The 25762-nt window shown below is 45.2% G+C and overlaps 1 protein-coding gene across 1 annotated transcript in view; it reads right to left on the bottom strand.

The window, feature by feature from the left end:
* Nucleotides 1-24856, bottom strand: part of NEIL3 (nei like DNA glycosylase 3) — a 32564-nt gene extending 7708 nt beyond the window's left edge. Inside the window, exons 1-7 of the mRNA XM_054565846.1 lie at nucleotides 24707-24856; nucleotides 11101-11228; nucleotides 6008-6142; nucleotides 5537-5750; nucleotides 3254-3328; nucleotides 1597-1760; nucleotides 404-573 (exon numbers count right to left, since the gene is read on the bottom strand). Of these exons, the coding sequence (XP_054421821.1) occupies nucleotides 404-573; nucleotides 1597-1760; nucleotides 3254-3328; nucleotides 5537-5750; nucleotides 6008-6142; nucleotides 11101-11228; nucleotides 24707-24856 (1036 nt within the window). The remainder of the gene's footprint in view (nucleotides 1-403; nucleotides 574-1596; nucleotides 1761-3253; nucleotides 3329-5536; nucleotides 5751-6007; nucleotides 6143-11100; nucleotides 11229-24706) is intronic.
* Nucleotides 24857-25762: the final 906 nt, after the last annotated feature.

The following is a 25762-nucleotide window of genomic DNA, read 5'->3' on the forward strand; positions in this document are numbered from 1 at the left end:
ATCAGCCTTTTTCTATTCCACCTGCGAAGATATTCTTACAGAAATCTTCCCTTTCAATTTATGAAACACTTGGGCTGAATAACAAACCCAAAAGTTGCTGAAATCTGCATAAAGCAAAGCTTTATTGAATAATTCATCAGCAACAGTAGAGAACAGATGTGATCATGTCAGTTTTTTGAGATACAAGAGGCACATATTTTTTTAGCACAAGCATGTTTTCCCTCCCTCTCAACAGCATATTAGCATGGTTTACACGCAAAAGCTGGCGATTGCGGTACATCTTACAGAAAGAAAGCATTTCCCTTAGTTGGAAAATAGCGAGACAGAACAAGGAATATACCTGACGTGGTAGAATTAAACCTCTTTGCAAAGGAATGAGTTCTAAGCGCAAACTCAGTCTCACCGGGAGGCCAGGCCGTCAGGCGAGCGTCACACGCGTTGGAAGCGGGCTTGCTGGCCAGCAGGCAGACCGCACAGGCCCAGCTCTGCTCGCGTCCCCCCGCCGCAGGGTCCACCGCACCGGCCCGTGTGCTGGCCGGCCGGCCGGCCGCCGAGTTTCTCCCTGGCAGCTTGCTGGAGAGAATTTTTACAGCAAACCATGACCACTGTTGTCATTGCCTTGTTCTTCCACATTCTTAGTATTTTAGAAACTACTTCGGAACCATGCATATACCCAAATGGTACATGTGTATTCTGGCATACAAGTTGGAACTATCTCAACAAAAGGTTTTCACTTGGGCCCTACTGATGGCTGTTGAAGACAGAAATACCACATTGAAGATTTTATTCAAAGACTTGAGGTGCTGTTATTATTTTAAACCAACTACAAATACCGACTTCATCACTAGGAAGCATGTCTCAAATAACTTTTTAATTAAGCGATACTCTTCCCAAAGCAAAACTACAATATCTTGATTCAGCCAAATTAGGGGAAAGAAAGAGGCACAGGGAAATTTGAGCAGAAGAGTAACGTGAGCAAAGGTTTGCACTTACGTCACACACCTCAGGGGTTTCCCAACAGTGCCTGCGAAGCACCACGTCAGCAACCTGTTCGGTGATTTTGGCCAGGATACGGGCACTCCTGCTCTCTCTCATCAGGTAAAACTGTTTCATGTCGAGTATCTCATGAAGAGATTAGTGAGGAAACAGTAAAGGCAACCCTGACTTGGGGCCACAAATGTAAATCATGAGTCTCTACCTGGAATTCTTCCCTGAGTTTTCATTGTAACACTCAACGCCTTCCTCGGTGAGGCTCTGTGTGATCCTAATGTCCAATACACAGCCCCAGGTCTATGGGCACGTTTTCCCAGTTATTGATATATCCACACCTCCTTATAATCACTTTGTAGATGTGATTAAAGCCAAAGGCTGAATATTACCAGCTGAGCTAGAGATTTTCTACTGAATTCAGAAGTGGTCCAAAAATGACCTTCGGCTCATTCTGGTTCTTTGATGCTAGCCTTTGCTATTTCCTTCCAAGGGTTCAAACACTTCAGTTGTGTCTTCTTATTAATAACCTGACAGCTATTCTCTTGTGCATAGCCATTTAGTCAGCAAGCTGGGGCAACGGGTATACCTTAATATTCGACATCTCACCATATGTCAACGTGTTGTGGATCTTCTTTCTGACAGCGAGGACAGAAGTGTGTCATTCTGTTATTGTCTCCTAAGCGACACACAGTTCTGCCACAGCAGTGACCACAATAAGGACGCTTGTAAACCTTAAAGTGTTTAGAAACAGCAAATCCTGCTTTATGGCACTAAAAAACAAATAAATAACATTGTAATGATTTCTATAAAGCAGGGTTGCTAAAAGCCAGAAAATAAATTCTTGAAAGTAATTTCTGAAAATAATTCTTAAAAAATTTTTGTATATATGTCCATATAATCTTTTCTGTCATCTGAGAAAAAGGTATTGGCAAGATTCAGCAATATTTGTCAAATAAGATTTGTGTGAAATTATTAAGTCATTATTTTATTACTTGTTAGTGTTCAAAATTGTTCTTTGAAAAGCTTTACCCTCTTATCTAAATGGGATATGAGTTCTGTAATTTAAAATGTCTTTCATGCTTCTAAGGTTTTTTTTTTTTAAATTAAGCATAATTATGTAGTTAAAAGAAAAAGACTACATTAGCTTTAAATCTGATTATTTTTAGAACACTGGAGCTGCACTTTGTTTCAACAGCCAACAGAAAATTGAACAAGATTGTCTTCTTTGTTGCCCTGACCAAGGAGAGTGTTTAGTTTTTCATCTTGCAGATTCACTTAACAAAGAAGATGAAAATTCAAAGGCCATCCTAGCAAAGCACATGTTCCATTTTGGTGTAAGCTCTATTTCAAAAGACATTGGATATTCCCTGTCACAGTTTTATTCTGCTCACATACATTTAAAGCTCCTCCAAAAGAATATTCTGGGTTTACATCAGCAGCGTGAACATTTTAAAGCCCAGAAATATGGCTCAGTATAAAGAAGCTTAAAATTACGCAAACTACTTACAATAATGTAAGCAAAGTGTTGAAATGACCAAATTAAGCTGGGCAGAAAATGGGCAGTTGTCTACAATTATCTTTCCTTGGAAGAATAAGTGACCATATATATTACGAAAATAGCCGTAGATACTCAAGGCAGATATGTAAAGCAAGAGGTTCATTAACATGTTGAGGCAACTAATGAAGAATTCCACAATGCCTGCCTTTCTGAACACAGTAAAAAATAAAACTTTTGAACACAGAAACCAGATTGCAGAGAACAAAATTTTGATACTTGGTTTAAAAGATAAAATGTGTTTATTGAACTCTGTATATATGCATATTCATGTATGTGTATATATATAACTTGCAAAATCTATAGTTTAGCAAATATTTCATCCTCAAAACAGTCTTTGTGGTAATCAATATTGTTCCATTTTATAGATGAAGAAACTAAACTTAAAGCTGTCTAAATAATCTCAACCACACAGAACATAGTGGCAAAATCTGAACTGAAGTCCATTTAAAGAAAGTACATCAAGTCAAATGCTAACAGAGTGGCTCCCCAACTTAGCATAAAGATGCTTTAACGTAATAACAGACAGGGTTGGACCGACCCACGGCCTAAATTTCAAGATGTTAATCAGGCCCCGAACGGGGCGCTCCTCGTTATTGCACTTCTATGCTCTCGCCACTAGATGGCTATCCACTGCTTGGACGTTGCTGGTGTAATTGAAAGGGAAACAATTGACATTTTACATAATTGAAAACTAGTTGCTCTTACCCGGTAAAAAAGAACGCTGAAATCCCGTATCATTTTCACGAGGTGATGGATCTGTTCATCTGTTAACTGAGAAACCTTAAAATAGAAAAACGACTGAGGAGAGTTTCCTCATGTGTTCACTAGAGAAAAACAATACCATTTGCAGTTCTAAGAGAACTGTAAACAGATTTAAAATACATACCTATCCTTTAAAATTCCATTTCTCATATCCCTACTGAGTGTCATTAACAGCAGTTTTAGTTTTAGGTGACAGTACTACAAATAAAAAAGTTATTTATACACTTAATTCTAAATTCAAGCATTTATTGACTATCCCTTCTGTAGAAGACATCTTCAAAGTCCCAGCCCTGCCTGTCAGTCGCCTTAAAAAGTTTTGCTGGGTTTGCAAAAATATTAGAGAAAAAGGATAGAAAAGAGAAAGAAGGAAAGCGGAGCAAAATAGGCACAAAAGTAGATGCCCTCCCCCGTCGCTATCGGGATTTAAAAAGACAGAGTTCATTTACACGCATGAACATCCAAGTCCTCATTAACACGCGGAAGGACTCGCAGACCGGCCCCGCCGCCACGCGGCCCCGTGGTGCAACGCCCCGCCGCGCCGCGCGTGTCAGTCTGCCCCTGGGAGAAATTAACGCCCGCGGGGCCCAGGCGGGTTCCCGGGGGACCTCCGAGGACACTCCGCTGATGGCGCACCCTGGTGGTACGACGGACAGGAGGAGTGTCTCTGCAGGTACATGCAGCAGGAACTCATTTGTCAATGACGCTAATATCGAAAGTCATCTCATCCACAAAGTCATTCCAAAAGGATTCTATACATTTTCAATTATTTTCTGAAGTTTAAAACTTTGGTGCTTCTCCCACGCATTTTTTTGTTTTTTTCCCTTACCGTATCTCGTATACTATATTCAGTTATGCCTTGAAATGTTCAACTGCTTGTTCAGTAATTCTATGTGCGATTTTACGGGGCTAATAGCTAAGCTTCAGAAATGTCATTAATTTTTAAGCCCTTACGCATTTTAGGCCAATGAGCTGTTCCTAGATGAACAGTTGGGTGGCTCTACAGATAAAAAGTAAATGATCAGTTTATCATGGATAACACTACTAGTCTAGGTAACAATATTCGGGGGTGTTTTTTTTTCCTCCCAGAAACATTTCCCATAGAGGTCTAGGTGACTTTTAAAAGCCTGTTGTTAAAATTCTGTTTCATTACTCTCATATTACAGAAATGTGACTAGTTTGTTTCAAGTGTCACAAAGCAGAACCTAATATAGAACTATCATTAACTGGTTTCTTTTAAAACTTATTTCCCACTGATGTGGATTTTATGAAAACTGTCCAGGAAATAATTCCACAAAATAAAAAGGTGTTTTTGGATTCATGCAGAAAATAAGACTCAGTAATAGCCACCATTTGGGTCTGGACCCAAGTTGTAATGGACAGACCTTCCCTGGAAATGAAAATATCCCTCCACCTGGCTTAAGGTCTAACCTCTCTGACCTTTCCACAACTTTGTCCTGTTTCTGCAATTTTAATCTCTCACTTTTTACCACTATTTTTCTCTCAGCACATAAATAACCACATCTCTCCAGTTGGAGAACAAGGGGAAAAAAAAAAAACCCAAACAGTTCTTATCCTCACATCTTCCCCTGGAAGTCTAGTATTTTCCCGTCACTCCAGACTAAGCTATTTTCACGAGTACTCCTAATTTCGTGTCCAGTTTTTCACTAATTGCTCATTCCGTTCCCTGACTTCCATTCTTATCATTTCACTGAAACTGCATTTTCTAATACATAGGAATTGGGGGTGGGGGGCGGGGGTGTTGGATGTGAATAGAATATACCAGATACAAAAAGAGAGTTGGGAGCTGAGTTCATTCATACATTCAACAAACATGTCTTTCATGCCAACCCCGTGCCAGACACGGCATCCTACATGCCCGGACACATGGATGAACGGAGACACCGCGTCCTCCTAAGAGACTGCGTTCTCGCAGAGGAGGTAGATTTCTGAACAGTAAATACAGCAAGTAAAGATTAGACAACGTTTAAAAGCGATCCATGGCGTGGGGAAAAGAAAAAGCAAAGCGGGTTAGGGAGGGCAGGGCGTCCGCATTGGGAGGCGGGGAGGCAACAGCGATTTTGGCAGCGGGGTCAGGGCTGGCCTCACAGAGAGACGGGAGAGAGCCAAGACCCCTGAGGCCTGTGCCGGGAGAACAGAGTGAGCTGGGGGGGTCCCTTAGCAGTATTTAAAAATACAGGCACCCCTTAAACAATGCGTGTGACCTACCTGCGCAGCGGGGTGGAGACCGCTGTGGAAGAGGCCTTCGTTTTTGATGATGTTGCCCACGCCGGGCAGCACTCTCTGATCCAGCAACACTTCGCAGAGCATCCGACCCGCCTGCTGTCTCACTTCCCTCGCAGCTCGGGAGCAGCGGAATTTAGGTGAGCACACATCTAATTCCTCCATCATTCGTACCCTCCGTTGGCTCTCGGTTGTGTTTCTGTAGGAAGGGATACAAGACACATTAATCGTACATCTGGTTATGACGTCACAAAGTGCCACTGAGAAGGAGCTTTGATAGAAATGTAACCCCACGACCTATATTATTTGAAGGCTCTCTTAAAATGAGGTTTTATCCATTATAAGCCTTTTTAAAAAAATTTCATTTATCTCCACCTGTGGGACCCCAGACCAAACTATAGCTCCAACTCTTAAAGATTTGTAGCTGACACGCTTTTATTTCATTTTATTTTTCACCTGAGTTCCACCGACGAGTCAAAGAAACAAATCAAATCTTGGGTGAGCTGGACTTCCAACACAGGAGAAACTCCATTTTTATTTTTATACTCAAGCGAATTAATTGTGATGGAGCCTTTCATTCCAAAATGAATCCTGAAACAAAATCAAACCCATTTTTGAGTGGCAGAAAGTATACCATGTATCAAATTTTTGTTCCTTCTCTTCACTTTCTGGATTATAAGCAAACAAATGTTAGTCAGGATAGGCGCTTTGAAAGGGCAAACAATGGTAGCTAACATCATATATTTTGCTGATATGGCTTTGTACATTTATAAAAACTAGAAGATATGACAATCAGTTTTTCAATCCACAAATACAATAAATTCTTAGAGAAAGAATAAGGCCTCAAAAAATAAGCCCAAGAAAACATACCTTTTTCTACTCTTGTCAAATGAAACATCTTTTATTCACACAACAGTCTAGCATCTCTCAAGCTTTTTCTCAGATTCAAAGGCTTGGGATGAGATGAGGCTAAATTTAAATTGACTACAGTTTGTGTTTTTATAAATTCTACAAAGCCACTAACATTCAAAGTTCTTATTTCTAGCCACAATGGATTGGAAATGTTTACCCACTCCAGAATGATATCTACAGTTTAAGACACATAAACTCTTTTCATCCCCTCTGCTTTGGGATGCGTAATAAAATGATGTTTTGCAAAATCTTACACATCAAAAAAAAAAAAAAAAGAAAACTCAAAATGGTATTGTCTTCAATTCTCCTAGTTTTCTTCTACCTTTATATGTATTGCGAAGAGGGGATTTATAAATGTTTATGGTTAACTTGATAGCCACAATGCGGTTATAAAAAATTCATAACCTTTCAGTTTTTATAGGATGGATTAGCATGTCCACTAAAAAAAGAGAAAGAAAAAAATGAAAATGGTTTTATGAGACCTCTGATGAAGATCAAAAATGATTCTTGAGATGAAATACTGTGTTCTGCCTTTCAAATCCTTCTCCTTATGGCTTCGTTGAGTTAATAAATATGGCTCTTTTGGCAGCAAATGTTACTGCTCTGTGCTTCTAATTCCAAAGCACCGTGTTATAGTATAGTACAAGGTTAACCCGTCTAACTTTAAAAATGTGGGTTTTAAACTCTGTGTGCCCCACTATCAATCATAAATGCATTTTACATGCCCACAGTTCTTGACAGGGAAAATGTGTGCCTATAAGTACTCCATAATTTAGTTTATGGAGGTTCGACCCCAGTGAAAAGTGTACAATGGTCATGCCCAGAAGCCAGCATATCTAGAATCTTCTCAGCCCACATGGCTCATACAGTGGATTCTAAATCACTTCCATAATGAAACTGCATCCACATAAAAGCATCTCAAAGGTTAAGACCCAACTGAAATGCAGGAGTAGCCCCAGGAAGAGCCCTGACTCAGGGAGTCCGCCTTCTGCGGTCTTCTACCTAAATCTGTTCCATTTAGGGTGAAGTACGCATGAAAGGAGACTATTTTTTATTTTATTTTTGTTAAATAACGAAAGGTTGTCATAATTGAGCCCCAGCAAACCCACAAATTGTGTGCGTTTATTGTTGGGTCCCTTTTAACGTAAACAGAGGAAACGAAGCATCGTGAAAAATTCTGAGGCGCCTCGCGCGTGTCGCGTTCGTCGCCAGCCTGGAGTTTTGCAGACCCGGGCCGCGGCTCACAGGCAGGAATTCGGTTTGCTTCTCGGCGTTCCGCATTCTAAGAAGCTAGTTTAGGAAAGTTTAAAAATTGTTTTATTGATTGATTTTAGAGACAGAGGAAGGTAAAGGGCAGTAGAGAGGGAGAGGGAGGGCGCGCGCACCATTTTGGCGTTCTGCTTATTTACGTGGTCACTGCTTGATTTCTGCATGTGCCCCGGCCGGATATTGAGCCCGCAACCTTGATGTATCTAGACAACGCTCTAACCAACTGAGGAGCTCGGCCAGGGCAGGAAAATTTTATTAGAATCTTATTTCTACCTGCCCATCCTCTCCAGATCCCTCCACCCGCCACCCCCCGGCCAGTGGGCCCCCAGAGATCATTCCATCCGCCTGACCATGGGGAGGGTTAGGCCCGGCCGGACGTGTTCTCTGCCCCTTGCCCAGACACAAGTGGCTCCGGAAAGGACACCTGAGTCACACGGGATTCGTCAGCGTTCTCCTGATGATCTTACGGATTTCGGACACAGAGAGATCTGCTTCTTTGCAGTCTGGGGGGCCCTGACACGGGCGCGATGGGTGGCTGTGATTCCCAGCGTGGACACCAGAGAAGGCCGGAGGCCTGTGTGCAGAGGGGAGGACCGCGGCAGGTGGCTGCTGCGGCCGGACGACCAGTTGCCCGAACAAGTAATGTCCCCAAAAGACAAGTCGGCCTGCTGTGCAGACTACAGTAGGTATTCACTACTATAAAATACTGAATATAGTTAGAATCTTTATCACACTTCTTTCCTGGCCAACATGTGAAATGACAGATTACAAAAACCTATGTCTAAACAGTAAAACGCTTTTGTAAGCAGCGTCTGATGGATTCCATAAAGACTTTCTTTAGCACGCTAAAAAGAATTGTCACATTATCTCTTGCATATCTGTCTAGAGGATCATATCACTTAAACTGCAATAAATTGCAAAATCGATAAGGTATAAAGCTCCTCTAGAATGGCACAGCCTCTAAAATATTTCAGACATAGTTTCTGAGCATGTATGGTAATTGCTAACATTCAGAGTCATACACATCACGAACTGGAAATAGCAAAGTGTTTTGGAAAGAGAGGTTCATTAAAAATATATATCTTTTAAATGTTGGTGCAAGATGTAACAGCTGTGTTCATCTTAACCGCCAACAGCAGCTTGGGGCGTGGGGGTGTCAGGGCGAAGAGCTGTATGGTGCGCCCCCCGCCCCCGCGGCCCATGCGGGCAATACGTGCAACCGCAGCTCACAGGGATGGCGCTGGGTAGTGGGATGGCGAATGTGCACATTTATTCTTGTTTGTTCTGTATTTCTCAGTTTGCTCTAATGAGTATTCATTACATGTGGAAAAAAATTAAAAATGCTTTGTTTGTTATACCTGAAGAGCTTCTGGACAGCGTTCTGAAGAAGTATAGGTATTGATCACACACACCACAACTGTACGTCTAAAACCAGTGTATATCAGATAATTTGTGGTCCTCTATGGTGCTATTACGCGCACTCAAGCGCTGTGATACATCTTTCCGGAAGACCAATAGTCACTGTCTAATTTGTATCTTTGGATATTTACGTGGCACAGTCTCTGACCGAGGGCTATGCCTGATTTCTAGTTTCACATCCAAAGCCCCCCAGGGGAAGATTCACAGCCTGCCCTGGAAGAAGCACTCAAACCCCAGAGCAATTTTAATTGTGCAAAGCCGCGCCTTCAGGGAAAACTGCGAGCTATTAACTGAAGCACAAGCACATTTCCGGGAATACACTCTCTACAGGGCGGCTGGCCCGGCGGGCAGAAAACAAGAGTCAAAAGCAAAGACTGCATTTCTATCTCCCGCTCACAGGCGCGCCAGCTCACACGACAGTCCCATTTCTGTGACAGAGGCCTCGCTCTCCCGCAAAGCGCCAGTCGGAGCGCAGTTTTTTAACTTCATTGTGAAACGGGCTACACTTGAGTTTGGGATGCTCGGTTCATATTCCAACAGCTGATCTGCCATTGACGTGAATTGTTATATTGGATAGTCGCTGAGGCTATAGGGGATTGAAAGGAGGCAGCCCTGGACTCCCCACCCCCCCCGCCCCCGGCACACACCCAGAGGTACGCCCCCTTCTGGGAGTGGCACCATGTCCTTAGTGTAAAGAGCCACTGCCCCTTGTCCCCTTCCTGACAGCCCTGTACCGAGAAGCGCGGCCCCTTCTCAGTCTGGCGGGGGAACCCCGGACGAAAACCACAAATGAATCTGCACCTAAGACCAGAGAACCAGGAACGCATCAAGGTCTGAACCGCTCTCGCACGGGTCTCGTGGTGTCCCGCTCGGTGCAGCCCACCACCAGGTCACCGTCTGCAGCAGTGTGTGAACCGGAGGCATGCGCTGATGTTGTCACCTCCAGACGGGAGGCCACAATGCTGTCCACGGACAGCCGCTGCTGACAGTGGAGAACACCTCCAAAGACAAGCAATGATGTAAACCGCTAAAGTCCTCTAAACACGTGGCAAATGAGATGCAATAAATAACAATCCTATTGTCTCTCTGTCATAATATAGTCGCATATCATCTCCTTATGACCATTATTACCTTCAGTTAAAAGCATGGAGTCTAGTCATGGGACTTTTCTGTTAAGATTAAAACTGTTAAACATCTTAAGGGAACATTCAAAACACTCAAGGAAGCAGCGCCAGTCTTTAGGCTAAACTCTGGGAAGACCGAGACTGGATAGGCATATTTCATCCTGGGGCCTTTCTCATTTTTCTGCAGAAATTAATAGGTGATCACACTCTGGCAATGGCATAGATTTCAACATTTTCATTATTAAGTCAACCGAGCCAGTAGATTGCGCGGCCTTCCTTGCCCACAACTTAGCAGTGAGTTTCCGTAAGCACTGTGGATACTGGGGAACCTGGTCCTTCCGAGGAAAGTGTTTGAACTCTGTAAATAAGTTCCCAGTTCCGCCCAAGCCTTCAGAGAAAGAACGCAAGCAGAAAAATATAAAAATCTAGCGAAACATTTAAACCCAGGAACTGTGATAACTATCAAGAAACGGATGGTGCTGATGCCACGAACATTTGGAGCCACGAGAGGGGAGAAGAGCCGTCGGGGAGTCCAGAGGAGAGCAGAGCCGAGCTGTGCTGCTGCGCTATCTCCTAGGAAGCCCTCCGCGCCAACCCATTTTTTAAAAAAAGAAATACATTGACTAGCGCTCCAAATCACAATGGCATCACAATTTATTCTTCTGCTTATTGCTTTCCAAGATAGAAGCTCAACCGCTTCCATTACAGAGCTCTGAAAAGCAGAGGATTTCTGCATGATTCACTGTGACACCCGGCAAACTGCAAGCACAGCCTCCACCCAACGTTCCACAGAGAGGCGATGAGTCTTGTACGCGTTTATCTCACCGTAAAGCCACGGGGCCAAAGTACATGAAGAGCTCCTTTCCCAACGTCTCCACGCCGCTGTACACGGATCCGCTCAACAGGCTTGCGGCGAGCTGGCTGGAACCTGCCCTCTCGTTCATTGGGGCGGCCTGGAAGAAAACACATAGACACGTGGGCACACACACAGAATCTCCACCCAAAATTACAATTTAATTCTTAAATGTGTTTCTGTTCCTCCTGCCCAGGTGCATCCCAACGATGACAATTATCTCCAGCAAGTCAAGGTAATCAGCTGTTTGCAAACACTTTGTCCAATCACTACACAGTCCTTTAAAAAAAAAGAAAGGCCGAAGAAATTAGGTGACAAGAAAGTAATCGGCACACAATCAAAATGAGATTCTTCCAGGACAACATAGCTCTGCATAGATGAAATGGAAACATAGAAAAATGATGTGAATGTCTTAAAACTAACTGTTAAAATACAGTCTTCCATGTCCAGATGTAGAGCCAAGGTTCTCCAAGGAACATTCAGATCAAGGCAATTAAAAAGGGTGGATAACATATGACAAAACACAGGGTCCAGCACAAATAACGCCTTTTTTTTTTTTTTTTTTACAAAATCTTAAGCATGTCATTCTGTAACATAACAATGTCACACGCAAGCACACCATAGGACACTGTAGGTGAGATGTGCAAATTAAAACTATCAATTATTACACCCGTATTATGACCCTACCATCCCCACTCGAGCAGGCGTTGCTTCTGCCGGACCCTGCATTCTGACCCGCAATGGTGAACTCATAAGCCAGCAAAAGCAGCAGCACTGTGAAGCCAGCTCTCCTCAGAGAGGCCTTTACAGGCCCTAAGGAACGAGAGCGTCCGTGGGCAGCGGCGTGTGGGCCTCAGGGAATCAGAGATAAACCGTGGTCCCCGGACAGAGGACTCTAAGAGGAGGCTGCCCCTCTCTCCCTCCCCAACAATGTTAATGATAAAGGAAAATGAAACCCACTCTCCCTTCCCCTCGCCCCCACGTGGAACCAAAGTGCACCTGTTAGGGTCACAGTCAATGCACGGGACACCGAAGGCGACCTCAGAAACTGTAAACATCAGGCGCCAGCCCTTCTACGGGTGAGGGAGAAGGGTGGGTGGGGTTTAGACACTGGTCATGTCCTCCTCAAGCTGGGCAGTAGGTACACGGGTGTTGTTTATATCATTTTTAATTCTTGAGAGATGTATGGTAAGTATTACTTAACTTGTACTCAAAATGTAAGAGAAATTATATACTGTCACAAATGCATGACTGTTATATTAGACACAATAGGTAATATCCACACTTACTTCCAACTTCTATTTTTCTCAAACAGACCAAAGGATTCTCACGAGATCCCAGTGAAATCTTGGTGGGCGCAGAGTGGGGTGGGGGGTGTTAGGGGATAATTAGAAAACAGTTTTGGATACAGTCCAAGGGCAAATCACAACTTTCCCTTCATTCACGCGAGGATGGTATTGTCCAGCGATTCTCAGACTTTTGGTCTACAGGCACCTGTCAATCTAAATATTTAAGAAAATGTGCCCACTCTAGTCTCTAGTTTACTAAATCAGCCCTTTTTTAGAAAGGCGCACTGCAGTGTTCAGTTCAAGGGGACAAAGGGATAAAAGGTGGATTTCTTTTTAAATGTCAGGGACTGAATGGTGTCCCCTCAAATATTGCCGCGTTGACCCCCTCACCCCTGTATGGCTGTCTTTGAAACAGGGCCTTTAGGAAATAATTGAGGTTCAATGAGATCACAGGGTGGGGCTCTGACCCAATGGGACTGGTCTCCTCACAAGAGGAGTCACCAAGGAGCTAGCTCTCTTCTTCCTGGCTACTCAGAGGAAAGGCCACATGAGAAGCAACGGCCTTCCGCCAACCCCGGGGGAGCGTGCTCACCAGACACCAAAGGAGCCGGAACCTTGATCTTGGACTCACAGTTTCCAGAACTGTGAGAAAAACAAATTTGTGTTTAAGCCACCCAGTCTATGGTCTTCTGTTGTGCGAGCCCAGGCAGACTAAGACAAGGACAGATGCTATCCTTCTACGAACGCCATTCCCCATCGGCACGGCTGCAGCCGATGCCAGAACTCGCCGACGGCCTGCAGGTCAGGCGGCTGGGGTCCTGCCCCTCCTGTCCGCAGGGGGGACTGGGGAATCCATCACAGGCTCATAGTGACCAATGAACAAACACACAGGAGGGCTTCAAAGCGGAGCCTTCCTCTTCAGCACAAACCACAGGAAGAACCGCTGGGAGACTCTAGCATCAGGGACTCCAGGTACACACGTTACCATGGGCTCAGAACACCTGCGCCTGGGGGCTCGGCTCTTCCTCGGAGGAGCCCTACGACCTGTCCCTGATCACCAAGCACCGGTGTGGCACCGCTGAGGCCTCAGTGGGGGAAACACATGCCTTGACATTTGCCTTGTTTTTATCAAGGGATCAGGTAGAGCCCTGCACTGAGAAGCACAAAGAGTCTAGATGTGTTTCCGCCTCACAAAAGACCTTACGCTGCCACTTCTGTACGCGTCAAGCCAAGTGCAGATTAAGATGGTAGGTGTCAATGCAGGTTTCCATGACAACCAACGAGCAGGTGAAAAGTTCTCATAAACTAGTCAGGGCACTTTTAAGATGATGATGTACAGACCAGAGATGGAGCTGTTCTGGGTGAACTTTGCCCCAACATAGCCTGGGTCTTACATTTTTAGATTCTCGAATAGAAGGTGTCTGTGGCGTTGGACCCCTCCATTTCCTAACTGGTGGCTCACAGCCTTGTCCCCGCACCCCACTCCAATGTCAACGAGCTCTGATCCTCTCCCAGCATTCTTTCCAAACGACCCTTTGACCATGTCCTCTGGCTTCTGTTAGGGTTCCCAGCAGAGGCTGGGTGGGGAGCAGGATCCCACCCTGTACAGCCCGCCCCAGGCTCCACAGCGGCTGCCCCTGCTTCTTGCTCGGGAGGATATTTGTGACTATGGTCATTCTGGTTAATCTCCCTTCAATTTTTAATTTCGCGAGTTAAATCTGAAACTTAACACCAACGCAAGATGTTGGAAAAGGCCACCCTGTGCGGTCTGTCACATCCGTCCACCCCTGCACCTGAGCCTCACTTTCAGGGAGACAAACAGCCATTGCGGCTCACGCTGGCTGTCTTGCCTTGTGAGGCATGTTCCTATGTCCTGTTTAAGCATGTACATGTCGATGGCCCTGAGGTATGCCCTCCACTTTCCTTATTTCAGACCCCGGGGGTGGGGGGCGGTCCTTCCACGACAGCACAAAGTGGGGTGCCTGCCATCATTGGGGACCGATGCGTGGCGAGGGCCTGGATCTTGTGTGCTCTCTTTCCTTCGGCTGTAAACATGCAGCCCTGGAGTGTGTGGAATCTCTTCTCAGCAACGTGGAATCAGGCCCTGGTTTCTTCCAGTGGCACTTACCTGACCTTTAACCTTATAATATATAACATAACATAACATAATATATAACACTCACGTTATAGTCTATTTTCTTTGGCACAGTCCGACCGCGCAGTCAACAGTGAAACGCAGTACCTGATTGGCCAACTGACAACCTCCCTGTCGGTGGCCACTCGCTGTTGCTCATCGTACTGCCTTGCATCCGATCGCCCTGCTCTGCTCCTTCCCAAAATGGGAAGCCACACGACGGCTGCTCTCCGTCCACGACTGTGCCCTGCGCAGCCCTCTCCCCGCCCTGAACTCTGACTTCGCCGTGTTTTCCCTTGGCTCCTGGCAAAGAGTCAGACAAGGTAACCTTGAAGTAGATGCTGCTGTCACAACACCTAGCCAAACAGTAAATGAGGCCCAACTGTCTCATGTGAAGTCGGCTCACGTCGCTAAATGAACAGCTTTGACAGGAACTTACACCAGTGAGTCGAAAGCTCTCCCAATCAACAACGATCATCGTTCATGTCATTCACTTGGCTGTGTCTACAGCTTTGACATTCTGAGAACGAGGTGCTGTGCGCCATGTGGAAAGACACCCTGCTCGTTAAAAATGCACCATGCCTCGCATCCGCCCTTGTTAGAAAGGGCTATTGACCTTCCCCCAGGTCTGAGGCCTTACTCTAGATGCTGGGGATGTGTCAATGGAGAGAAAAAAAACAACAATAAATTTGCCTTCAGAAAGTTTATATTCCACTGGGGGAGAGAGTAAACAATAAATAGAATAACAATGTATTAGGACATCTGGAAAAGGAATTGAGATGAGAAAGAGATCAGGACTAGGGGAGGGCGTAGCAGGCTGCAGTGTTAAATGGGGCGGGTGGTCAAAATCTCACTGGGAAGATGGTACTTGGGCACATCTTAAAGGAACTGGGAGTGAGCCACATGTAGGCACCAGGAATGGTGATTGATACACATGTCCTACGGCAGAGTGTTCCTGTGGACCAAGAAACAGCCAGCAGGCGGGTGGCCAGGACACAGAGGACAGAGAAGACAGTAGAGAGATGGAGGCAGACATAATTAGAAACAGGTCATGTGCTCTGCGAGGTCCGTAGTAAAGGACTGGCTTTTTCTCTGACAGAAGTAAGGTGGAGAAAAGATAGTTTCTCCATTACTTTTTGGATGGCCCTTCTGACTGCTGGGTAGAATCATGGCTAAGGGATCAAGGGCAGGAGCAGAAAAGGCACTTGGGAGGCTGCCGTGACAACCCAGACAAGACATAAAGGCGACCTGGGCCAGTATCCGGATGCATTTAGGAACTGGAACAAGGAAGGTTCGCTAGTGCTGGACTATGGGAGGTGTTTGCTCTGAACAACCAAAAGACAGGAGTGCTGTCAAACGGGGTGAAGAGGATTCGGGTGGAACAGGATGGGAGAGGAAGGTCCGGGATTTGGTTTCAGACAAGTTAACGTTGAGATGTCTGTAGACACGTAAGTGGAGAGGTTGCATAGGCAGCTGAATGTGAGCCTGGACTTCAGGAGGGAAGTCTAGGATGGAGATACAAACTTGTCTAATGATCAGCATGCCAATAGCTTCTAAACCTTTAAAACTGGATGAAATCAGCAAGAGTTACTAGGACATAATATTGTGATACTGGGGAGAAGAGGAGGAGGAACCAGAAAAGGAGACTCAGAAGGCAGCCAGCAGGGCAGGAGAAAATCCAAGGAAGAGTGGTGTCCTAGAAGCCAAGAGAAACACATTTCAAGGAAGAGACGTGGCAAGTACTACGCATGCATCGCATAAGACGAAGGCTGAGCCTGACCGCTGGATTTAGCAATGAGAAGGTGACTAGTGACATGAGTTAAGGGGAAGTGATAGGAGGCAACAGCCTCTTTGGAGATTGGAGCTGATGAGGCAGGGTGAACACGTGATGCTGTGAAGGACAACACAGAAGCGGGGTGACAGCCTGGGAAGTAGAGTCAAGAGTGCTTCTGTCTGTTTTAAGATGGGATATGTTTCTGTGTTGATGGGAAAGGTTCAGTCGACGGGAAAGCACTAATCATGCAGGAGGGAGGACAGCTGGAGCGGAGTCTCTACTAGGCAAAAAGAGGTGGTTCTGGGACCCGTGGGCTCTGCTGGTCTTGCGGGGAACATGGGCAGTTCACCTCGCAGGGGCGTCCAAGCCGCGGTCCGTGGCCGCACGCGGCCCGGGATGGCCGTGAGTGCGGCCAGACACAAAATCATTACTTAAAACATGAGATTTTTTTGTGATTACGTGTTACAATGTATTTAACGTGTGGCCCACGGCAACGCTTCTTCCAGTGCAGCCCAGAGACGCAAGAAGGCTGGATACCCCTGACCGGGAGGAAGGGAGGTGACGTGGGAACAGAGGCTGGTAGGCAGGTGGGCAGGCAGGGGAGGTTGCACAAATTGCCTTGTGGTTGATTAAATTTTCTCAGTCGAGTAGAAATGAAGGTCATCAACTAAGAGAAAGGCCGCCTTATGACCCTAGCTTATCTGAGGTCACACGGAGCATATAATACTGTCACTCCTCACATCTAACAACGCCATCACGTCTCCAGACTCATCATTGGCAGGTAGAGGCCAATGGCCTCACGGCAGCGGTGTCACCGGTTCCGTGCTAGAGGCGTCTATGAAAAAACGTCATGAACTCTCACCACATCCCAGGCGAAGAGCCGCCTTAGGTCTCCTCGGCCACTTTCATCGGGGAAACCCTCATCGGTTTGCAGTGTCAACCTCACTGAAAGGAGGGGCCCCGGTGCGCATTTGCCTGCCTAACCTTGTGTCACCGGCATCATAATTGTCCCCAATATTTATGTTATTCTAGGTGTTCTGAAACCCAGGTCGTTTTGGGGGGAAGTGTCCCACTCTGTAAGGACTACAACTGACTGTTCAATAACTGGATGGGACCATTTAAACCTACCCTGTTATCAAAACACCCAAATCTAACCCAGCAGTGAGACATCATTGGATTTTGTAACTGGCTACATAAAATATGTGAGAGTACAATTCATACCAAAATTTTGAGTGCTACTCATTCCTAAATCAATATATAAGATGCCTTTCAGGTGAGAAAAATGAAAAGAAATAGTAAAAACCTGGTAAACGACAACAAAAAAATGAGTTCTTAATGAAACCCTCTACCTTTCCTTGTCCAAATGGTTACATGCTCTGGGCTCCTAATAATGTCTATTGGGAAGACATGCAAACCCAGCTGACCCTGATGTCCAGCCTGAGTCTTCCCAGCGGAATTTCTGCGCGCGGAACACCTACGGTGGGAACTTCGGTTCCATGTTTGGCGAGCAGAGCGGAAACAGCCTCTATAACCAATGCTGGGGGGTAGGTTAAAAAAAAGCCTTTCTACCCAGGATTACTTCCTCAAGGCATCAACGTCGCCTGAAGCATGCGTCTATCGACTGGCCAAATGACTGTCAGTGGCCAGAGATTTCTGAGAGTCGAGTGGATCGACCCGTGGGAAGTTTGGCTACTTAGAAAAAGCGAGTCCCAGAGGCCGGGCCTCCACAACTTTCCGGTTGCTGGGCCGTACATTAACAGGACAAAGCACAGCGTGCGCCCTTGTAAATAAATTCTGTTGTGCATAGCAGGATGAATCCAAAAATACAAAGGGCCGTATACTTAAAATGCATGAGGCCCTCACACCTCTTCACACACCTGTCAGCGAAAAATGAAACGCGTTGTCCCGGCTGACAGAGCCTCAGAGGGAACCGAAAACCAAAGCCTGCAAGGTATGACATCTTCCTCCTCTTGCTCCTGTTTTACCCTCTTCACCATAATTGAAAATAACATGCAATATGCCATCAAAACAAGACAAGGGAAGCAGCCATGAAATAAAAGGCTCCACGATTACTGAAAAGAGACCTTTGTGGCCGGATGAAGGTGACTCTTGCCTTCAGCACAGGTGTCGGCAGAAGGGTAAGTAGAGGAAGCATCACAGGTAGAGACGCGGTCCCTGGAAACTTGCAGACCTGTCGTTATCCGTCACTTCAGTGCAGCAGAACCTGTTCCAGCTACAGATGCTGTGTGACCTTGGCGTGGATGAGTTGTTTAATACTTGATGAGGTGTTGGGGAATTAAAATGAAATGTTAGCATAACCTCTTCCTCGCTCACATACAGAGCCTGTCATTTTCTTGGTACTAGAATGTTCCCCCCTGGGAAGCCAAACGATCTCGAGGATTTCTATCGGGCGTAGGGTTTGCCGTAAGCGGTGTCATCGGACTTACCATATTGTCTGTGACTGTTTGTCTAGCGGCTCCTTGGGGACAGGGACGATGCTGTCTAAAATCTCTGACAGCCCCACGCAGCGTCTGGAGGTTAGCGAGCATTCTGGGGGTTAATCAGACGCCTCTTCCTTTCCCTCCTAAACCGGAGTGTGGCTTTGAAGCAGAGGCCCAGTGTCTCCTCACCCACCACCCTCGCCTCGCTTCGCTATCCCGAGATTTCTTGGCAAGAACCTCTACTCTACCATCTGTTTCATCTGCTTCGAAAATTATTAACACTCCAGTCTCTCATTTTCTAATTATCTGCAATGGAGTGTGGTTTAAATAGAAGACCAAAGTCTTGCAACTAACAAAGCTAGGTGGAAATAAAATACTATATTGACCAGAATTTCCCATTGAGTGAAAAGAACTTTATAAGGGATTTAGGGAGGGACGGATGTACTTTCAGCACCCAATCCTAACATGCCCTGGTTTTTATCTGAGGTTTACTTAGCCTTTAAACGATTGCTTGGAAAACATCTATTCTGATACTTCATTTTGGTGTTGAGGAACATGATACATAAATATCCTTTCTTCAGTTGTCTGTCACGCTGACACTGGACCCAAGTCCCCCGATTCCCAGTACACTGCCATTTCTAAAATCCTCAGCTCTGGACAATAGACTTGGGGCAAAATAAAATTCTCAATGTATGATTGACCATCTCAAGCACCTGCATATATTTTAACCGTAGGGGAAAACTCTGGTATACGGGGCTGGCGTGTCCCACTTATTCTGAGCTGTTGTGTACGAACTAGACAAGCCCTTTGCATTACACCTAAGATTCACAACTGGCCCTGCTGTAGAATCACCTCTTTGTATAAGCTTCGGCTGCCCCAAATTCAAAAACTATTTTCCACAAGCCTATTGTCTTTGCTATAGCTGTATGCAGTAGCCCGATATACACTTGACTTTCTCATGTTGACCCTTATAATCCTATTACTGTATTATTTGAACATCACATCTTTTTTTCCCCTGAAATAGAGACGGAAATCTCCTTAGCTACAATTTTAAGTATGATTGAGAGGGGTTCACCTTCCCATTTTCAAGTGGCTTAATAATACAAAATTGTCAAAACAACATGGATCTTCAGAGACAGCCTGCGACTTACTGTGCTGATAACCATTTATCCCGCCTATCCACGGATGAAAGGGAAGATGAACTCTTCAGAACAGAATAAGGGTTTTCCATAGATAAATGTTTCAATGCCAGTGCAGTTACATAGTTTCTCAACAGGAGGAAAAAAAATTGCCAGATTTACTTTCACAGTTCCTTCTCCTTTTTTCCTATATTTTTAAAAATTTCCAAATACAGCACTTGAGAATTTTTTTTTTTTTTTGCCCCGAGTCTATTTCCTAATAAGGCACCTTAATCAAAGGTGCCCTATCTACCCATTGAAACCATCAAAGAGTCTAATTTTAAAATAGAGGTCTTAGTTCTACGTACCAAACCATAGTCTACAATTCTGTATGAGCAGAACCTTCGTGCGCTTACCCGGAGGCCAAATGCTTTGCCCAAATTTGAGGGCACAAGTGATTACAAACCCCTCGTGAGGAAATAGGGTGATCCTCAGACAAACAGGTCTGATGAGAGAGCCCTGACCTGGGAGAAAAGATAACAATTACCAGGATGTATGCTTTACTAGGCACTAAGCTAAGAGTTTGGGATGTCCTCTAATCCGGCTCAGAGCGAATAAGCAAACGTGTGAGGGTAAGCATCTCCCCACAAGGAAGTAGCCAAGGGGTTGGGATTCAAAACCAAGATGGTCAGATGTCCTTTTCTCTACATCATAGGGAATGTGTCCGCGCTAGATTAAAGCTGCAATGGCCACCGGAAGTCACGTCCCTTGGTTTCCTGGTCTGGAAGAGTCACCTGTGGTCAGTTAGCTTGGTTCCAGGACTCTGCATAATACCACATGTTGGTAATAACGATCAGAGTCATGAAGGGGCAACTATGATCAGTAACCATTTAAGAAGGTAAGGAAGTCCATAATGCATGTTCTGAAAATGTTAAAACCCCTTTGGTGTTAAAGGGATATGCTTCTTTTAGCTAGAGAATGAATGTCTGTCGATTAGCCCATTCCTTCATACGATGGCAGTAATGTGAACTATAATTGTTTTTTTCCACTACAAAGAACGGGAGGGAAGGAGGAAAGCTTACATACACTATGTGGCTCCCGTATTTTCTTGTGGTAGGAACGTCCATATAACACCCGTGAAAAAATGCATACGCATAATGACATTCCAAACTGAATTTATTTCTAGCTCCTCAATCATTTTGCACTATTCAAGCCTTTGCTCATCTCCATCCATTCAAATGTGTATTAAATGCCTACTCTGCTCATGATACTGTGAAGGACGTATAAAGATAAATATGAGTAACTCGCACATTAAATATAGGTATCAACTCTTAAGGAGTGACAACAGCCAGAGGATCATGTGTCAAACGAAATGAGTACCTACAAATAAATAAATGCTGTTTTATATCCTGAGCTGTGCTGTGAGATTGAAAACATATGCAGATTACACACTGATTTCACTAGAATATTGTATCCACCCACAATTAAAAGGGGAGGATTGACTCTGCACAGCTTATTAAGCCGACGTGTTCATTTATATTCCAACAGTGCTTCTTACCACAAGGATCGCGGGCTCCAGCAGAGCTCAATGCAATGTGCTTACACAATAGCATCATTTTATACAGAAAAGACAGTGGCTCAAACTCAGAAACCATGTCATGTACACTCGACTAGCAGAGGCTGGGGTTCTCTATGGCTGGGCTTTCTTCTTCAAAAGGAGGATCAGTTGCCCCAAAAAGACACACATTAAAGCGTGTGCTCTGCGGATTTCAAACTGGAGCAGAGGGGACACAGCAAAGAGATAGTAATTGTGGGGTTTGTTTGGTTTTTCTTGGTACAATGATTATCTGAAGTATAACTAATTTATTTTAAATGCCTCACTAACATTTCTTTAACTCTTCTTTGTATTTTTATGTTTACAGTAATGTAAAAGGATATATAGCATGCAGTTATAAATTTATTTTTAAATGCTATCATGTGAAAACTAAAGATTATAAGCCAGTAGCAGAAATATTTCAGTAGCTTTAACTCTCGGATATAAACACCTAGGAAATACAGGATCGCTCTCTCGTGAGGATCATATCAGAGGCTGGTGCCAGCCCACCATATTTTGATCAAATTTGCTATGAATCCAACACTCAAAAATGCAAAAGACCCTTCATGTTTACAAAAATTATCAGCTCTTTAAACCAAAGACCCAGAAAGTGAAGCCATAGAAAATTATTTAGAACTTTCCCAATAACCACAAAGAGACCATTAATTCCATATGATTTTCAGATTCAGTTCCCACACAACTGGTATACAATAGGCCTATGGTTGTAATACACTTATTCCAATGTTTATCTCTTTATGTCAAGGTATGAAACATACTAGCTTCAAGTGCAGGGCTTTTTACTTAAGGGGTATAGCTCCTTTAGTATTGCTTCCAAGTGATGTTAATAATTGCCCAGCCATCAATGAAGCGTCTGTGTTATATTACTAGGCTGCGCTCTTCTGCGCAATTTGAAGATAGGACTGAAAGCCATCAGAAGAGAATCAGCAGAGTAGGTAAGAGAATTGACTAAATGGAAGAAAACTAAATACAGGGGCAGACGCAGCCCAAGGCCCAAGGTCTCATTTCTCTAGTTAATAAATAATCGTAGTTCCAGATTGAGCCATGTGGTGTTCCTGCCGTTGGATTAGCCACTTTCCTATTGAATCCCTTATAACTGAGAGAAGCTACAGTTAAGAGTGTAGGCTTTGGAGCACAAAGAATGGAAGATCAAACCCTGGTCAGCCCCCTACTAGTCATGTGATCTTGGGCGACTTATTTAAATTCACGGAGAGCTTCACTTTCCGCGTCTGCACAATCAGGTGAATCCTTTATCACAGGGTTACTATTTCTCATCAACCAAAGAAAATACGAGTTCTTCAAATGCACCTTAAGCCTTCCCACTAGAGAGGGTCACGACAAACTTAAAGAAAACGTTCGTGTTTCTTTGGCTTAAATACCAATGAGATAGAATCTATTTAACACATTAAGTTGGATTCTCCCTGCAGAAGGTTTAACTCATCTTTGTATCCCCAGGAAGTAACATAAAACCTTACACAAAATACATTCCTGCTGAAAGATGTAAATCATAACGTCCACAAATATATTCATGGTACGCCCACGGCGGCCTCACTGCCTCTACCTCGGACGCGGTGGCTCTGTTCCCCTCTCGCCATCTCTGCCACCGGCACCGTCCACCAAAGGCCCCTGCAGGCCTCTCCTTCCTGAGAGCAGCACCCAGGGCTTCCCTCCGGTCTTTTGTCTTTTCTTCTCACGGTAGAGTGATTTCAAAGCATCAGTGGATCTTAGCACACTTCTAAGACTCCTACCACTCCTAAGAAAAATACAAAATCCCTAGCCGGGTCTACAGAGGTTTCTGGCTCCAGCCACCCGTCCCAGTCCTGTCTTGTTTCACATCCCCTTGCTTCCATCTCAGCCTCACTGTATTCCAAGCCCTCTCTGCCTTTGCTGCCGTCCTGCCCGAACATTCTGCTGCCGGGGGCTGCACATCCGCCCTCACCGGCCACACCTCACCGTGGCTTGTGACTATCCCAGCAACGCCTTTCCTGACCCTGTTATAACTCCTTACAGAACGTTTCTGTCCTTCGGAGAACTTACCAAGTTATACTTCTGTTCTCATTTAATGTATGTCTGTGCACCTTCCCAACCAAAGCACAGACTTCACAAGAGGAAGAGTTCATTTCTGTCCCCCAGGTGCCTTTACATTCAAAATTTTGTTGAATGAGTAATTTTTATAAGAATATTTTAACATTCTTAAGATATCACAAAAGGTCCATCTCTGTGACTGTGAAAAAGATTTTGAGAAGTACTATAATAAGAAACTAGGTGCAGACTACTATTTGACACATAAAGTCAGAATAAATATGCAAGGGCAATTGGAAGGAGACGCAAAACACATTATTTTTCTAAGTTTGAAAATGTATTTTCTCAGACGTAGAACCTCATTTCTTTCAAGTTGTAAGCATATGCTAATTTCATAGCAGACAACTTTTTCTTACAGGACCAAAGGCTATGAGGACGTTTTGCAAGAGAAATTGAAGTCCAGCACAGTATCTCATGCATCCATGAAATACGATCATCTGTGCACCTACAGGTGTATACAGGGCTTTTAAAGCGTGATGGCTTAATCAGAATTTTTTAGAACACGTTCTAAAGTCAGCACGTGAACATCGCCCCAGCTGCAATGAGTGCCTGCATGGCGGGAAGCTGTGCTACAATTTACTTCAAAAAGAAATAAATGCACTTAAGGGAACGGCAACTGGGTTTCACTGCCCCTTCACTAGATGACAATACTAAGTGCGTGGCAAGGTTAGCGCTAAATTTTCTATGTGCCGTTTTATAATTATAAATTAGCTGTGGTACACTTATCAATTGCGGCATGTTAGGCAGTCGAGAAGCTACAATTTCATGCTGAAAGCATGATGAAAAAAAGTCAAAGGCTGCAGAGATTTGATATTGGTAAAGGCAGAAAAGGCAGCTGCAGCTATAAGAAAGCCATCTTTCGCTGGGTTGTAAAGAAGTAAAGCAAGGCGACAAGGAGGGACTCCTGCCTGGGCATCTCTGGCAGCCTTAGCCCCGGACAGTGCGCCACTATGCAAGTGCGCTGGCACGTACTAGCCCTCCCTTAACTCAAGAGCAACTTTGGGAAACGCGAGGTCCAGGAAACCAGGACCAGGATGAAGGGATGACACTTTGGACCCTGGAAACCTGACGGGGTCTTTATTCCATTTTCCCCTGCTGATCCCATTGCAAGTTATAGGAACGGCTCACCTGGGAAGACACTGCAGCCCCCGGGGGAGGCAAGCCCGGGCCTCCCAGGCTCTGCAGGGCGCTCCCCCGCACGTCCGTCACCGCCTGGCCCGGGCGCACTCGCGCCCGAATTTTCTCTCCGTTCAGAGTACAGCCTGGTCCTTCCACCATCTCCCAAGCCGACACTGGGGCCTCTAGTTTCAAGACTCTGGGGGAAAGTTGCTGCGCAACTTAACCTGCGCGCGGATATTAAGTCGGCAGAGAGGAAGTTCAAATCTCCCGCGCCGCAGGCCCCGCCCAGCAGGGCCCTTGCTGCGCCCAGGCCCCGCCAGCCCCGCCCAACCGCGCCCGACCCCGCCCAATGCCCGCTCGGCTCCCGCCCCAGGCCACGCCCCGCCCCGCCCCGGCCACGCCCCAGGTTCCGCCGAGGCCCCAGCCCTGCCGGCCCCATTCTGGGTGCATGACCGGACCCCTACAGCGAAAGCGCAGTTCCTCACCCCCGGCTTCTGTGGGATTATTAGGGTTGAAACGCGAGAGCCAGATGAGTGGAGCCCAACCAAAGGGGCTAAACCGCAGAAGCGTGAACTTTCTTTTCTTTGTTCTGAGGTTTCGCACTTGTCCTTGAACTACTCGGTGTATGCACGTTTTGTGACCTCATCCTCTTACTGTGTCCCCAAATCCCAGGTTGTGCAGCCTGGCAGGCCTCAGGTGTTTTCATGCCCCATTAGGGCCTGGGAGGGAGGAGAGGGACTCAGAAGAGGGTTTTTAAGACAAGCTGCTTTCATTTTTTCCCTGTAAGTTTAACACATCTTAGAAAATGTGGCTGTATGTAACATATACTTTAGTGTCTATATTAGAACCCCTTCATTTTTACATACCTGAGTGAGCCCTACCCATGTGCATGCAAGCCTCCTGTTATGGGATGCTCCAAGATGAATGCTGTTTGAATTTGCTTTGGGAGACGCAGGGCTCTGTGTAAATTTGAGGGGAATGCATAGCTTTTCAAGTCTTCACAAAGATGCATACATATAAATTTATGAAGCTAGTAACTCCATGCAACTTTGTAAGTAGTGAAAA

This window comes from Pteronotus mesoamericanus, unplaced genomic scaffold (assembly GCF_021234165.1).
Source record: "Pteronotus mesoamericanus isolate MK-2021 breed Mesoamerican mustached bat unplaced genomic scaffold, CSHL_Meso_final contig_169, whole genome shotgun sequence".
NCBI lineage: Eukaryota > Metazoa > Chordata > Mammalia > Chiroptera > Mormoopidae > Pteronotus > Pteronotus mesoamericanus.